General features: G+C 38.6%; 1 protein-coding gene across 1 annotated transcript; it reads right to left on the minus strand.

Moving 5' to 3' along the window:
* Positions 1 to 246: 246 nt before the first annotated feature.
* Positions 247 to 2,883, minus strand: LOC104452534 (phenylacetaldehyde reductase). Its single transcript, XM_010066989.3, has 6 exons — positions 2,703 to 2,883; positions 2,026 to 2,195; positions 1,639 to 1,830; positions 1,169 to 1,331; positions 757 to 940; positions 247 to 627 (listed from the first exon to the last, which is right to left on the minus strand). The coding sequence occupies exons 1-6, from the start codon at positions 2,818 to 2,820 to the stop codon at positions 483 to 485; spliced, it is 972 nt and encodes a 323-aa protein (XP_010065291.3). The 5' UTR covers positions 2,821 to 2,883; the 3' UTR covers positions 247 to 482.
* Between the last annotated feature and the right edge of the window lie 11,897 nt (positions 2,884 to 14,780).

Here is a 14,780-nt window from a genome sequence, read left to right on the forward strand (position 1 = left end):
ATAAATATATTTGAAAGCTCAATCAAGAGCAATCAACTTATTAATTTTTTTTTTTTTTTATCTATGTACGATGCAAACAAGGATTAAGGACCAAAATCATATTTAAGTTTATAGACTACAATATCTCCACTTAGAATTTCAAAAAAGGTGGCACTAATTCCACACCTCAAATGACTAATTGAATCATCTCAAGAGGAAAAAGAAAATTCACGTCAGTACAAATACTTTCAAGTTGAGCTAGGAACAGAAATGACCAGGTATTGCAAAACATTGGTGCAACAAAATGTTTAACATCTGTCAGTTTTCAAGTTTAGAGATGGCAGACTTTAATCAAGAAGCGAGTGGTACATTGTTTTGCACTCTATCAAAAGAGTGCAAAATTAAAGAGGAGTACGATGCTTCATTAGAAACCTTATCACATGGCTTTGAAGTCCACAGCAAGTGTATACTGATGTAGCTGTGGCATTTCCCTTTCTCCAAGCTCAAACTAGGGGGAAGCCTTTCTCCATGAGGCTTTCGATGTTGTCTCGAACACTGACTTCCAAAGGAGTAAACGTAGCGCCCAAGCCTTCCACTTTTTCCCTTGATACCCTATAAGCCGACACAAGAGATCCGTTGCCTTCGCACCTGCATACATTCCAAATTATTCGGGCAAGTCGGTTAAGTCAATAAGGATGAAATATGACCTATTGGAGTGTTGCTCATAGGATAGAATGGACTTTTCTTGTGAAGTTGAAGAAAAAATTAGGGACTAACCTTTCGGGGAGGTGCAGTGTAGGATAAAGCTTGCGCAAAAGCTTCAAGACATCGTGATGGTGAATGGTTTTTCCTACTAGACAGTATCTGCCACTAGCTGACGGGTTTTCAAGAGCTAGGATATGCACGAGTGCAACGTCCCTGACATCAACAAAAGCGAAATACTTGAAGGGAAGTTGAACTCCTGCATTATATAAGCTTCGATTACTCTGTGAAATTAGAATAAGTGATGCGCTCTTCATTAGGAGAATCAGTAATCACATGCGGATTGTCTTTCTATCACATACATAAAATGGGATTATGATTAATTGGTTGTTGATTATTCATCATCTGATTGACATGTGCTGCAAGAAATATTTCACTTCATGGCGAAAGACAGTCGATATACTCTCATCAACATCAAAATAAATACCATTGATGAGGTTCGGTATAATCTCTGCTGAGAGATTGACAGTAGGCTGCAAGAGAGGGCCAATCACATGTCCTGGATTTATCACGACCAGGTCGATCCCATTCTCATTAGTGAAATCCCAAGCTGCCTTCTCCGCCAGGGTTTTGGAAAGCTGATACCAGAGCTGAAAAAGAGCAAAACCACATCACTGCTATGAAAGAACTCTTTCGCCACTCGTGGACTTAATTGACTCCAACCTGACACCAATTTGTTCTGCCTCATCTGCCATTCCACAAAACCAACTTCTAATGACTAGAGAATGTACTTATTCATGACAGATTACTTAAAATCTCATCCATGAGAAGCTTTCAAGTGATGCTCCTATGTTGGAAAAATTGGGCGCAAACACGTGTGAGAAAGCTCAAGGACTTAATCAAATAGGCAAAGAATAATCCAGTAAGGCGAGGGAGACAGACAGCTCACTTACAGACCTTTGATTCCTCACAGATTGCCGGATTAGAGAACCATGTCTCATCGAGCACCACACCAGAGGTCAGGGGTCGTCCGGTGTACACAACTGCAGCCATGGAGGATGTTATGACCACTCTCTTGATAGAAGGGAACTTTGCACATGCTCTGAGGACATTTAGTGTCCCTCTGACTGCGGGATCAACTAATTCGCTCTACAATATGTAAGGAACGGAGTCCCATAAGAACGATCTTTTGTCAAGTCACCCAAGAATTACTAGATCAATCTAATCTTTTGATTATTACCTGAAAGGGAAAAAGGGAAACAAACTACAATTTCGAAAAATATAGTAACATTCCATCAACTGAAATGCATAGAAGAAGGACAGACAACTGCAGTACACAAGAACCTGGGGATCAGAAGCTGAGAGGAGAACAGGTGATGCTGTATGAAAAACAGCTTCGCACCCATTGACAGCTGAGGCAAAGGACCCTTCTTCCAGCAAATCCGCTTTGAATATATGTAATCTCTCCTTAGCACCTTCGAGGGCTCGCAAGTGTTGCGTCTTCTTCAGATTATCTGTTTATGCACGTCAGCAAAAGGAAGTAGATTTAGTGCACAAAAAATGGTGAGAATTCTCAATTAATTTTACAATACAATGACATCCGTGGATGAGAAGAGTGTGATTATCAAGTTATGATGCTGGCGTTGCACTTAATTGAGGTTGAGAGGCAAAGCATGACCAAAACTTAACTTTAAGCCAGTTGGTTCAGGTTCTGCGAGAGATTTAGACATCTGTAGAGAATGGACTATGGATTCTGGTCAGAGGCTCCTGAAGCATCACTAGCCACCAGGTACTCGACTGTGCGTGCACACGAGCCCTTACAGATACCCAGAGGCGTAGATGCATGAGTGAGTTAATCCAAACGGTGAGAGATGATTACAAAAAGGCATATCTTGAGTGGTTCATCTAAGAAATCGATGTTTCATTCCATTTCACTCCTAAAATGAGCAGAGCGATAGAGAATTCAAAAGTCCAAGGGCGTCAGCAGAGTAAAGCATGAAAACGAAGTTCTAAAAACTTACCTGGATTGCGTACGGTCGCTTTGACTGTGTAGCCATGCTGAAGCAACAACTTCACAAGCCAGGAAGCGATGTAACCGGACCCTCCGGTCACGCACACCACCTTGTCCCCAGTACTCATCTCTCCTCTCCTCTGCTCTCCTGGGAATTGAAATCTTGAATTGAGTCTTTGGATGGACGATAGTGAGCGCAACACATACATAAGGAAAAAGAACTCTCTTTCATGGCAGGCAGAATACATTTAACTATTTTAAAGTTCTTATAACTGACCGACGTGTTTGATGAGGCATTGACTTTTTGCTTGCATTAACTCTACTATTAGAAGAATAGGACCCCCCCCCCAAAAAAAAAAAAAAAAAAAAAAAAACTAATATTAGAACACACGGGTGGGGAAACTTTCAATGACCACCTAATCTTTTAGTCTAAACTGAGGTCTATTGCTATGTTTATTCAATATATTCTAATGAAGTATTTAAAGCTAGGATCTTCCCGAGGTGTGCTAGACAATGTCATGCTACATTGGCCTTTTTTCGTTTTGTTTAGTCATTACAGATGGGGGGTTTTTCTCATATCCATGTGTTAGCAGTAAGAAAGGTATACTGAACTAAAGAGTGGTGTTCATCGAATAGAAAAAAGCTCAACCGAGAATAGGAGATAACATAGACTCATAAAACAACTCTCCTTTTGCAAGACTCAACGTATCTTAGGAAATGGATTGGGTGGTTTCTTTCCGTAACATTAGATCTGTGCTCGGAAAACTCAGTTGTTGAAACCGCATCGAAATTCCAAAATAGGGTCTTCATGGGCAATTGGACATCATGAGGTATGCAATTGCTATGCCTGCGAGAAATCGTTAACGATATATGTTACATAGAAATGTCTGTGTCTCGAGAAAAGTGACTCCTGATAAATCGCAACACTAGTTGATGCTTTGTTGTCAGTTTGCCGACTAAACAATTTACCCTAAACTTCAGATATAAGCTCCATGAATTATTATTTTTTGTGAATACCGTTGACTTTGTGATGGCCTGCAGGGTGCAAGGCCCAAAGGTGGACGGTGCAACACTTGGAAAGCTAGTTCTTTCGCCCACACCATATAAATTAGATAGCATCCCCTCACAGAGGCATGACCTAATAATCCTAATCACTTTCTTTTCTCCCTCATTCAGATATATTTAACTTAATAATCCACTGATGCTACCGAGGGAAAACCCAGGAAGATTGTCTCTCTTGCGGTGCGCATATCCAACCACCGGAGGAGGGCGTTATCATCGAAGCCTGACCCAAAAAATCATGTATAAACAATGGAGCCGTCCATTGGAACTGATATGGCTAACAAAAATAGGCTATAAATTGATGTCAGGCCATGACCAGGAAGCGCGTAGGGTTCCTGTAAGTAAATTATAGAGGTTTGACAAAGCTCGTGAAGTTTTAGATTCTTAGAAGTGAACAAAATGTTTCATACCCCTGGATTCTTTCTATTCTATCCGTAACTCACTTCAGGTCATCGTACGATATAATCGAGGTTCTATAAACCTAGAATCTTGCAAAAAGATTTCTTTTCCATTACCAAGTCAGAAGTGGCAATGACTTCTCTTAAGCGAGAAAAGTGAGAAAATAGTAGGTGATATAGTCTATCTAAAGGGACTAGGGGTGCTGCACATTGCCTATATTGTAACATCCTCGATTCTGATCCCGTAAGGATTGGCCATGGGGTCCTAAGAGGATCGATAATGGGCCATTGGCCATGGATCGATCAGTTCGATCGGCAATGAATCACAGATCGGTCATGATTTGACTGACTGATCAACCGACCAACCGGTCACGAATTAGTCAAGATATTGGCCCTGAATTTTCTACCGACCATATCGATGGGATATGATCAGCAGCTCATAAGATGACTTTTTTTATCATGAGAATTGGTCACAAGATGATTTTGGATCGGTGGATGGTCATGGGTCAATTCGACTGGTCGCAGTTTTTGGTCGTGGGTGATTCCACCTGATTATGCACCGATATACAGATGATCCAATCAATGCAACTGTCTTTTGACAAAAAAATGCATCATACCTTATTTAATTCTTACTAATTGAAACATAATCTCGAATTGGTGATGTTCAATCATGGATCGCTAACACATCGATCATGAACTCTACTAGTGGATCAGGTGCCGACCAGAATGAGCTCAGGGATAGACCCGGCTATTCCATCACAAATTCTAAGGTCCATGAGTGTCTTAGCTTAGTGCTAGGCTATGGGTAGCCTTAGGATTGATCTCGAATCGATTGAAGGACAATCGACCTTATTGGCCAACCGACCGTCTAAAGGAATGGTTTGGGCGAATATGGGACATGATGGCTGAATCTCGAGTGTACGTGATTTGATTTTTCGAGATGTACCTAATGATTCATTTTCTAGCCTCAGAACCAACTTGGATGATATAATTCTCTAGATTGCCTTATTAATGAAGAAAAAGACAAAAGTAAAGAAATTTCTAGAAACCCCTCGTTAAATGAAGGGGTGGGTTGTCCTTTGAATAGTCAAAAGTCATGATAGCGGCTATAATATCTTTAAAGATTTTAGAGAAATGTGGCACATAGGTGGACCAATTAGAGAGCGATACACAAGCTCTTATTAATGACCAAAAGATCTAGAATTGCTGAGTTGGCAACTATGGTACAATTGTTGTCAAACTTCATTAAATGTCCATTAAATGTGGCATCAAGGTGGACCAATGGAAGAGCAAAAAGCGGGTTATCGTCAATGATGCCTAGGAGCTTAGCTTGCCAAGCAAGGCCTTTAACCATGCCAACTCACTTTCTAGGTGTAATGATGAGACAAAGTAGACTTGCCACCCAAGGAATTTAGGCGGGACACTTGGTAATTTAAGATTGGACCGCTTGGCTTAGTAATCATGACACCAAGGGACTCTAAATAGGAGGAGCCATCTTCATTTCTTCACATTGCCTCTCATTTCCTCCTTCCTCCTTCTCCTTGGACGCCCCCTCCTCCTTCTCCTCTCTCAGCCTTGCATCCTTAAATAATCAAGCTATATAAGTTGGTCCTCGAGGTTTGCCAAGGTAAGTAAGATCCCTATGTCTCAATTGCCAATTCTAGTTAGGTGTTCACCCATCAAGTTGTGAGTAGGATGTTTGATCTTTTGTATGGTTTTGCTCATGTCTGTGCTTGAACATGTGCTTGAGTTGTTCATGCTCAGAATGAGACCGGGGTTCGTTTGGATTGAGTTTATCACAAGACAATGTCACCCAAGCCATAAAGCCTTGGTTTTTGCATAAATAAGATGCCGGGTCCAAGTCTCGCTTGGTGCGGGAATCACCCAAGGCCACGAAGTCCTAAGTCGACATTGAGGCGTGTCAATCTTATTTCTTAATCGATAAGAGGATAGCCCAAATCCATGAGGTCTGGGTAAAGCACAAAGCATGCCGATTTCCATGGTCCAAATGGACGTTGGGACTTTGTGCTTGGTGTTGGATGAAACCGTGAGCCAAGGGTCCTTCTCAATACATGTATATTCACATCAGGTTGGAACCGAGGTCCGTTAAGCTTGTGATCATCACTAAAGCGAGGTGTGCTCAAACCTTGAGGTCTTGGATCGGTATTGAGACACATAGTTTCCGAGCCTTGTCCAATGCAGGGATCGACGCTAAGTGATTAAATCAAGTTACAAACCAAGGATCGTTCCCGGCATGTTTATTAGAGTAATGCAAGAACTCATGACACACATGACCGAATAAGTCACCTTTAGGCCATGCGTGTGTCGGCTGAGAAAATATAAGAACATGCTTGTATGATGCATTTATGCAAGCACTTAAACAGGAAAAGGTGTCCGTCACCACATAGCGTTGGCGATGATGCTTCATTCATTGAATATGATGCCTCGGTTGAGCTAGAATGCCTTGGTTGAGCTGGGATACTTGGATTTTGAACTCGGAAGCCTTGGGAAGCTAGCCCTGAGAAGCCTCGATTGAGCCGAGATGCCTTGGTCAAGCTAGGAAGCCCAGCAAGAAGCTAGAAGCCCCGACTGAGCCGAGAGGGCCTTGTCAAGCCAGGACGATACTAAATGAAATTGCATGAGTGTCGGTATATGCATAAGTATGATATGTTGATATATTTATTGATAAGCCAAATGTAAGTATGCATTGAAGTATGTTGCGATGGACATTTGCATGTAGTCAAGGGTAGCAACAAGTTTGCTATTGATCTGCCATCGACACTATTTGCGAGTGTTGTACTTACTAAGCTTCAATGATGAGATACTTTTCTAGTAGAGAACTGAGAATTTTACTTACTGAGTTTCCCTAAAACTTATCCCTTATCTTTCAGTCTTGTAGGCAAGGAAGTCTCACATCAGTTTTCGGAGCTGCAATTACATTAGAGGAGATAGGATTTCCCTTGGCCTATGTGGAAAACTTGTACTATAATGTATAAAGAAAAGAGGGCCTATAGAGATAGGGCTTGTAAAAGTATTGTTAAAATATAAATTAGTGTGTTCTGTCTGATGTATGTCCTGGTCTTCCAGTGGTTGTTTGTCCAGAGAGTTGTTTATTCATGTTTCCGCATGTACATGATAACAAGATAAGACGAATTGGGACAGCAACAAGCCTGAGACGTCGCGAAAATAACCCCTACCGCTCGTGACCCTAGAGATGGAGTTGGGATTGTGATATATATATTATCTTTATGAAGGTAGCAAGGAGTGATTCACGGTTGTTAAAGATAATTAGGGATTTATCTAAAAGAATTTTAATATTAGAGATATTTTGATAATTTTATTGATTCTTTGTATCTCTAAAAATTATGGAAATTTGTCAACAATCATAAATTTATTGCACTTTTGCTAATCTAGTCCTAAACTTTTCAATTTTATCAATTTAATCCTAAACTTGTTCGCTTCTTTTCAATTCGGTTTATCCGACCAATTTTGGTGGGAAATTGCTGACAAGAAAGTTGGCATGTGACAAATTTGTAATAATATTTTGAATTTTTATGGTCTATTCTTCCTATTTTAAAATCTTTTTTTTTTTTTGTTTTTTGTTTTTTGGGTATTGGGATCTAGGGTCGACAAGGGTTGTTGGCCAACCCTTGCTGGCTATAGGCGAGAGCCACCAAGCCTTCACCTCACCAGATCTAGTGAGGGCATTGCGGCCCTCACCGTTTCTAGGCGAGGGCTTGCACGCCTTCACTTTTGCTGGTGAGGGTGTCATGATCCTTGCCTAGTTCTGGTGAAGGGCACAACGCCTCGCCTAGAGCCAATGAAGGTTGGCCAGCCCTCACTTGTGGTCGACGAGGGTTGGCCGGCAACAACTCTCGCTGGCCCTAGATCCAAAAACTAAAAAGAAAAAAAATGCAAAAAAAGTTTAAAAAGAAGAAGAAGAAACCATAAAAAATCCAAAATATTATTAAAAAAGTGCCACGTCGGTGTTGATCGTCTACGTCGGCAATTTATAGCCAATTTGGCTAGATATACTCAATTGGTAAGAACTGAAAAGATTTAGGATTTAATTGACAAAATTGAAAAGTTTAAGATTGAATTGCAAAAGTACAATAAGTTTAGAACTTTTTGGACAATTTTCTCCTCAAAATTGCATATATGTCTCCATTTGATTGTGCATATATTTTGACCGATATGTTATCTTAGATAATTATATCATAAAACCTAAAAATATGTTGATGTACTTTTTATTACGCATATCGAAATATATAGAAAATTTCGTAATTCTCTATTCCGCTTTATTATTCTTAACTTGATATTAGAGCCATTGTATTATATGGAAGCGCCCATCAAGTCTATTTAGTAATGCTGGCCACAACCATAGTAACTCCTACATCGTATCCGCAAGAACTCAATATTCTACTTCCGTACTAGAGTGAGCGATATTGGTTTGTTTGTTGACATGCCATGAGATAAGTGAGTTGCACAAAAAGAAACAATAGCCCATGGTGGAGCGTTGATCTTGAGGGTCACCCGCCTAGTTAGCATTGTAATAAGCTATCAATTCCAAGATATAACTAGCAGAAAATTGAAGGCCATAAAATAACGTACTTTTAACATAGCAAAGAATTTGAAGGGCTATAGCAAAATGAGTCATATGAGGCACGGTCATAGACTGACTAACAATGTGAACAACATAGATGATGTTAGGATGGATAATAGTAAGAAATATAAGATTGTTAACCAACTGTTAAAGTGTAGGATTCAGAAGAAGAGTTCCCTTGTCATTGTGGCATTTGACCTATTGGGGGTAGAAGCAATCTTGTTGTCAGCAAGGCCAACCTAAGAAATAATGTCAATGAGATATTTGGCTTGAGAAATATAATAACCAGAAGTATTAGATACAACCTCAAAGTCTGGAAAATAGCTAAGTCACTCAAGATCTTTCATTTCGAATTAAAGATTCCAACAAAAATCTTTTCTACAGTTTAAGCTTATCTCTTTGAAAAGGAGATTTTTCAATTTCGCATCAAACTGAATTGTGGAAAAAATGAAGAGAAAGAAACCTTATAGAAATTGGAGAAATTCGATATTAAATAATACATGCATGATTCTACATCGACAAGCAACAGGAAAAGAATAAAGAAATTATCGAGTACTTCATTTTCATACTTATTAAAATTGCATTGCTCTGTCAGAATAAGGATAGCTATACTAATTCAGTATACTAAAAACACCCTTGGTACAATATTGACGATCTAACAAGGATGGAACTTCAGTGAATTTCCATTTATTGATATCATTTATGGAATCGGTCCCCCTTTTAACTGTACAAGAATATGTGAAGCTCATCATGTTTAAAAGCACATGAGAACGTTCTTTTGCTGATATGAGCCATCAGACAGATATTTGCAAATTCCTCTTCACTTTCCTCACATTTGGTGTCACTCCAGATTTATGCTTTAAGAGCTTTTTTGTACTTCTCATACTTCCATTTCTTCTTTTTTAGCAAAGGACAATTAGGCTTGATGTGTCTCTTTTTCTTGCACTTGAAGCATATTACATCTTTGCTTATTTCAATATCTTCCATTGGTCTTTTTTGAAAATTTTGTTTGCTTTGCTTTTTCCGATTCAGCCTTCTTCCTTTCCTATTCAGTTTTCTAAATTTCTTTATTATAAGGGCCAGCTCCTCGTCATTCATGTCATTGTCGGTATCTGTGTCATCAAAATCAACACTAGACTTAAGTGCAATTGACTTCTTACTTTTTGGATCTTCCTCATCATTGATCTGCTCCATTTCGTATGATTGAAGCGTGTCTATTAGCTCATCAACAGAAAGAGACATGATCCTTTGAGTCTCTTTGATTGAAGTCTTTACATGATTCCAGTCCTTTGAAAGTCCACTTAGTAATTTGTTGACCTTCATTGGTCCAGAAATTGGTTGACCTTGATAGGCCAAGCCATTTACAATTTCTCTGAAGCAACTGGACATATCACCAATAGACTCTCTAGGCTTCATTCTAAAGGACTCGTATTGTCCAAGTAGAATGTTTATCTTTGTCTCATTCACACAATCAGTCCCCTCATAAGTGACGTGAATCTTATCCCAAACTTCTTTTGTTATTTCACATGAAGATATTCTATTATATTCAGTGGGAGACAATGCACAGTATAAAGAAAAAATAGCTTTAGCATCAAGGGCCCGTCTCTTGGTAATTTCAGCTTGAATAGATTCTTCAGCATCTTTTTCTATCACTTCTTTTCCTTTATCCGAAGCTGATGCTGCCTTTGGATTGATTTCTCTTTCAACAACATCTCATTCCAGAGGATCTCTAGATCTTAGGAATGCATTCATTTTGTTGTTCCATACATTGTACTATTTTCCATTGTAATAGAATGGTCTGGTGTTGCTCTGTCCTTCAACCAACTCTGGAGCCAAGATACTAGCCATAGAATATCTTTAGCTTAGAAATAAAAACACTTCAAAAAAATAAGCATCGCAGCTCTGATACCAATTGAAAGTGCTAGTATTACCACATAGAGGGGGGTGAATAGGCATAAAGACAAATTTAACCAATAAAAACGATAAGAGTTATTTTCTTCAAACAATGTCTGATTAGCACCAGACTTCTAATAAAATTCAGACTCAAATAAGATATATTGGAGATTAGCAAAACTTAGAAAAATATCACAACAAACAAATTAAAGGAGTTAAGGAAACAAGATATTAAACACAAAATTTATAGTGGTCTGGCTTAGATCAAGCCAACGTCCACTCTCCCATGTTGACAGCCTTTTAGTTAGATTCTACTATGAATCAAAAGAGAATTACAATGATTTGAGTATGATCACTCAATGAAGAGTTTCTTTTTCTTTCACTAAGTCACTCCTTTGTGTTTCACTCTTTGAGTACAGTTGTAAGCACAATCGATGAAAAGCAAGTGATTTGAAAAACTTCAAACTTTGAAATTTTTAATTCTCACACGCACTCTCAAATGAACCGAATGACCTCCTTATATACTCCTCCATACCTTTCTAACTATTGGCACTTTCTAGAGGAATTCTTCCAATCAATCCGTTGGACGTAATTAATTAAGGAAATCTTGTAGCCGTTTGAAGATTGATGTGAAAATTCGATGATCTTGGTCACTTATACAATCAGAATCTAGAGCGCGCATGACAACGTTTCTATTTCTCTATCTCTCTATTTCTCTATTCCCCGAACATATTTGGAACAAAAATCTGTTTGGTAATACAATTTCATTTTCTATTTTTGGAACAAATTTCTATTCCAGAAATAGGTTTGGAATAGAAATAAGAAGTTAAAATTTTTAATTTTTATATTTCTGAAATAGAAATGAGAAATCAAAACTTTCTTCATCGTTTACTCTCATCATCACTCGTCGCCCACCCATCATCCGTGGGATGCCGAACGCCCATCGTTGGTCACCTGCCATTAGCCCCGACCATCGCCCACTCACCACCAACGTCGGCCATCGAACGCCAGCCGTCGGCCATGGGACTCTAGCCGCTCATTACCGATTGCTGGCCACCGATGTTGGATGCTCTTCGGTTGTTAGCTGCTCATCGCCAACCATTGGACACTAAAGGCCCACTTCCGACCACCAAACGTCCCTCGCTAATCGCCCGTCGGACTTCGGTCGTTGGCCACCCGTCGCCAACTGCTGGTCAACGGTCGCCGGACTCTAGCCGTTGGCCCCTTACCACCAGCTGCCGGACTCCAACCGTTGGCCCCTTACCATCAGCCATTGGACTTCAGCTTGGCCACTTGCCATCGCCCACCGGAGTTTGGCCGTTGGCCACTCGTCGGTAGTCGCCGGTCGTCGAATGCCGGACACCGAATGCTGGACTCACGGACGCCGAATGCCAAACGCTGGACTCCAGATGCTGGACACCAGACTCCGAACATCGGTTGTCGACGCCGAACTCCGAATGTGGCCGTCGAACGCCGAACTCCGAATGACGGCCGTCGGATGCTTGGACTCCGACCACAAGCCATTGATCTCGAACATCGGGCACGATTGCCGAATGTTAGACTCCGACTACTGAATGTCAGCCGTCACTGCTCCTAGAAATAGAAATTTTATTCTCTTATCAAACGAATTTTTACTGTACAAATAGAAATTCTGAATTGTTATCAAACACGTTTCTTTGCTGAGAAGCTCGTCCATGGGATAGCAATTGAGAAATCAATTTCTTGTTAGAAATTGATTTCTATTCCAGAAATTTTGTCATGTGCGCCCTATGTTTCTATAAGTAGATGCTTCCCAAAAAAGGAACTTGTCTTCGAAATTGATTTCACCAATCCGTGATTGATTTCATCAATATATTTAGAAAAAGGTAAGTGAGATTCTCCGCCAGAAAGCCAAATATTTCTTGATCGTATAGAATCCTTGTTGAAAGATCAATAATCTTGAGTTTGATTATATCTCTATTCTAGACTTGGTTTAGTTTGGATCTTCGTTAGAGTGGGAAAGACTTCTGATGTAAAATAGACTTTGATAGCCTTCCACGATATAACACAGAAGTCCAATATTCTTCATAATAAGAATAAGAGAATGAGGGTTTTGTCAACTTCACCTAATAGGAGTTTTCTCAACATCTATAAACCCTACCAAATCCACCAACTCCTAATAGCTCATAATCTTTAAACCCCTTTGTGGCAACATAGAGATCTTTGTACTTGAACCTGTAAGGATCGTAGTCATGCTCCTAATCCTCTAGGACCTCTACGAATTTTTTCTTTCATCTTATCGTATAAACTCCAGCTAAGATTAACATTTATAGACAATACAATTGATAATGCTAGTGTGAACAACAAGAGGGGGGGGGGAATAGGTGTTTAAAAGAAGTATTGACAAATAAATGCAGAATAATATAAGTTACGAGCAAAGTCTGAATAAGTATTAGAGTCTGATAAAAGAGCCATAAGACTTTTGATAGATGTTCAAAATATGTTATGTGATGGAACAGACTTTTGAAATAACCTGTAAGTGTGCAACAGATTTGAATAAGAAGAGTTAAGTGAAGAAAAAGTTGCACATGAAATTTATAGTGGTTCGGTTTAGATTAAGTCTACATCCACTCCCCCATGCTAATAGCCTTCTAGCTAGATTCCATTATATGATCAATAAAAGATTACAACTTTAAGTGCAAACACTCAGTGGTAGATCATACTATCTGACTAAGTCACTCTTTCGGTTTTTTTCTCATGATCATAAATGTTTAAAAAACAAACACTTCCAAATTAGCTGTTGAATAGTATCTAGAAGATCGTTTTCCAATCTATCTGTTGGACAGATCTATATTAAAAGATTTAGTAACTGTTGAGTGACAGAAGCGAAATCCTAAGTTGATTCTAATCACCCATACAAACATAATCTTGATTCTCATAAGTAGAGTTTCTCCGTTTAGAAAGTTCTTATCTTCAAAATCAGCAAGACTACGCGTCAAGTGTCAAAAGTTGGCACAAAGGGGCACTTAAGTACCAAAAGTTATGAAGTGACACTTAAGTGCCAAAAGTTATGAAAGTAACACTTAAGTGCCAAAATCGGAGTAAAATGGATCACTTAAGTGCCAATCCAGCCAAAATCTAGTCAAAATGCTAACGTGCACAATTTCTGATGAAGTAAGTGCAAAACGACGTTGTTTTGCACGTTAACGTGGTTAGACAATGCAAAAACGACGTCGTTTTTGTGGTAATGTGGTAAAAATTAATATAAAAATTAATTAGATTAAATTTAAAACTAAATTTATTTACAACATTTAAAAATAAAAATACAAATATTTAAAAATATATATATTTTAAAAATAATATTTTTAATATGTTTATTTTTATTTTTAAATGTTTTAAAAATGAAATTAGTTTTAAATTTTATTTAATTAATTTTTATATTAATTTTTTATACGTCAGCATTTTGGTCGGATTTTGGCCGGATTGACACTTAAGTGATCAATTTTGTTTCGATTTTGGCACTTAAGTGTCACTTTCATAACTTTTGGCACTTAAGTGTTCCTTTGTGCCAACTTTTGACATTCCGAGGGACCCAGTGTCCTTCAAAATCCAATTGTTAATCAATTTGATTGAGTCAATTAAATATATCTTGATGTAGAACCCAAACCAGATCACTAGCCATTATATGTTCAGCTTTTGTTACATTATGTCAAGTTATCTCGTTATGAACTTGTCATGTTCTGGACATGTGTCTCATTATGGACCTTGTTATGTTTTGGACTTGTGTCTTGTTCTAGACCTTATCATGTTTTAGACTTATGTCTCGTTCTGTATGTGAAGTCTGAGTATCTTTTGTCTGAAGTAGACTTTACAATCTATACCTAAGTCTGAACATATCCATCCTTAGAGTCTGCTTCTAAACATATTTAGTCTTAAGGTATTGACACAGTCTAAATATGTTCATTCAGTCTTCTAACTTTTTCATGTATAATCTTTGACAATATTCTTTACACGTTCTATCATTTGCATAGTCTGTTACTCAATTATTAAATAAGTTAGTAGCTTTTGATTTATTTTGTTATTTTCAAAACATCATAAGAGATTTTCCTAACAATCTCTGAATATGCAAATGTGTAAACACACTTTTAAATAT

Source organism: Eucalyptus grandis, chromosome 7 (genome assembly GCF_016545825.1).
Source record: "Eucalyptus grandis isolate ANBG69807.140 chromosome 7, ASM1654582v1, whole genome shotgun sequence".
Lineage (NCBI taxonomy): Eukaryota > Viridiplantae > Streptophyta > Magnoliopsida > Myrtales > Myrtaceae > Eucalyptus > Eucalyptus grandis.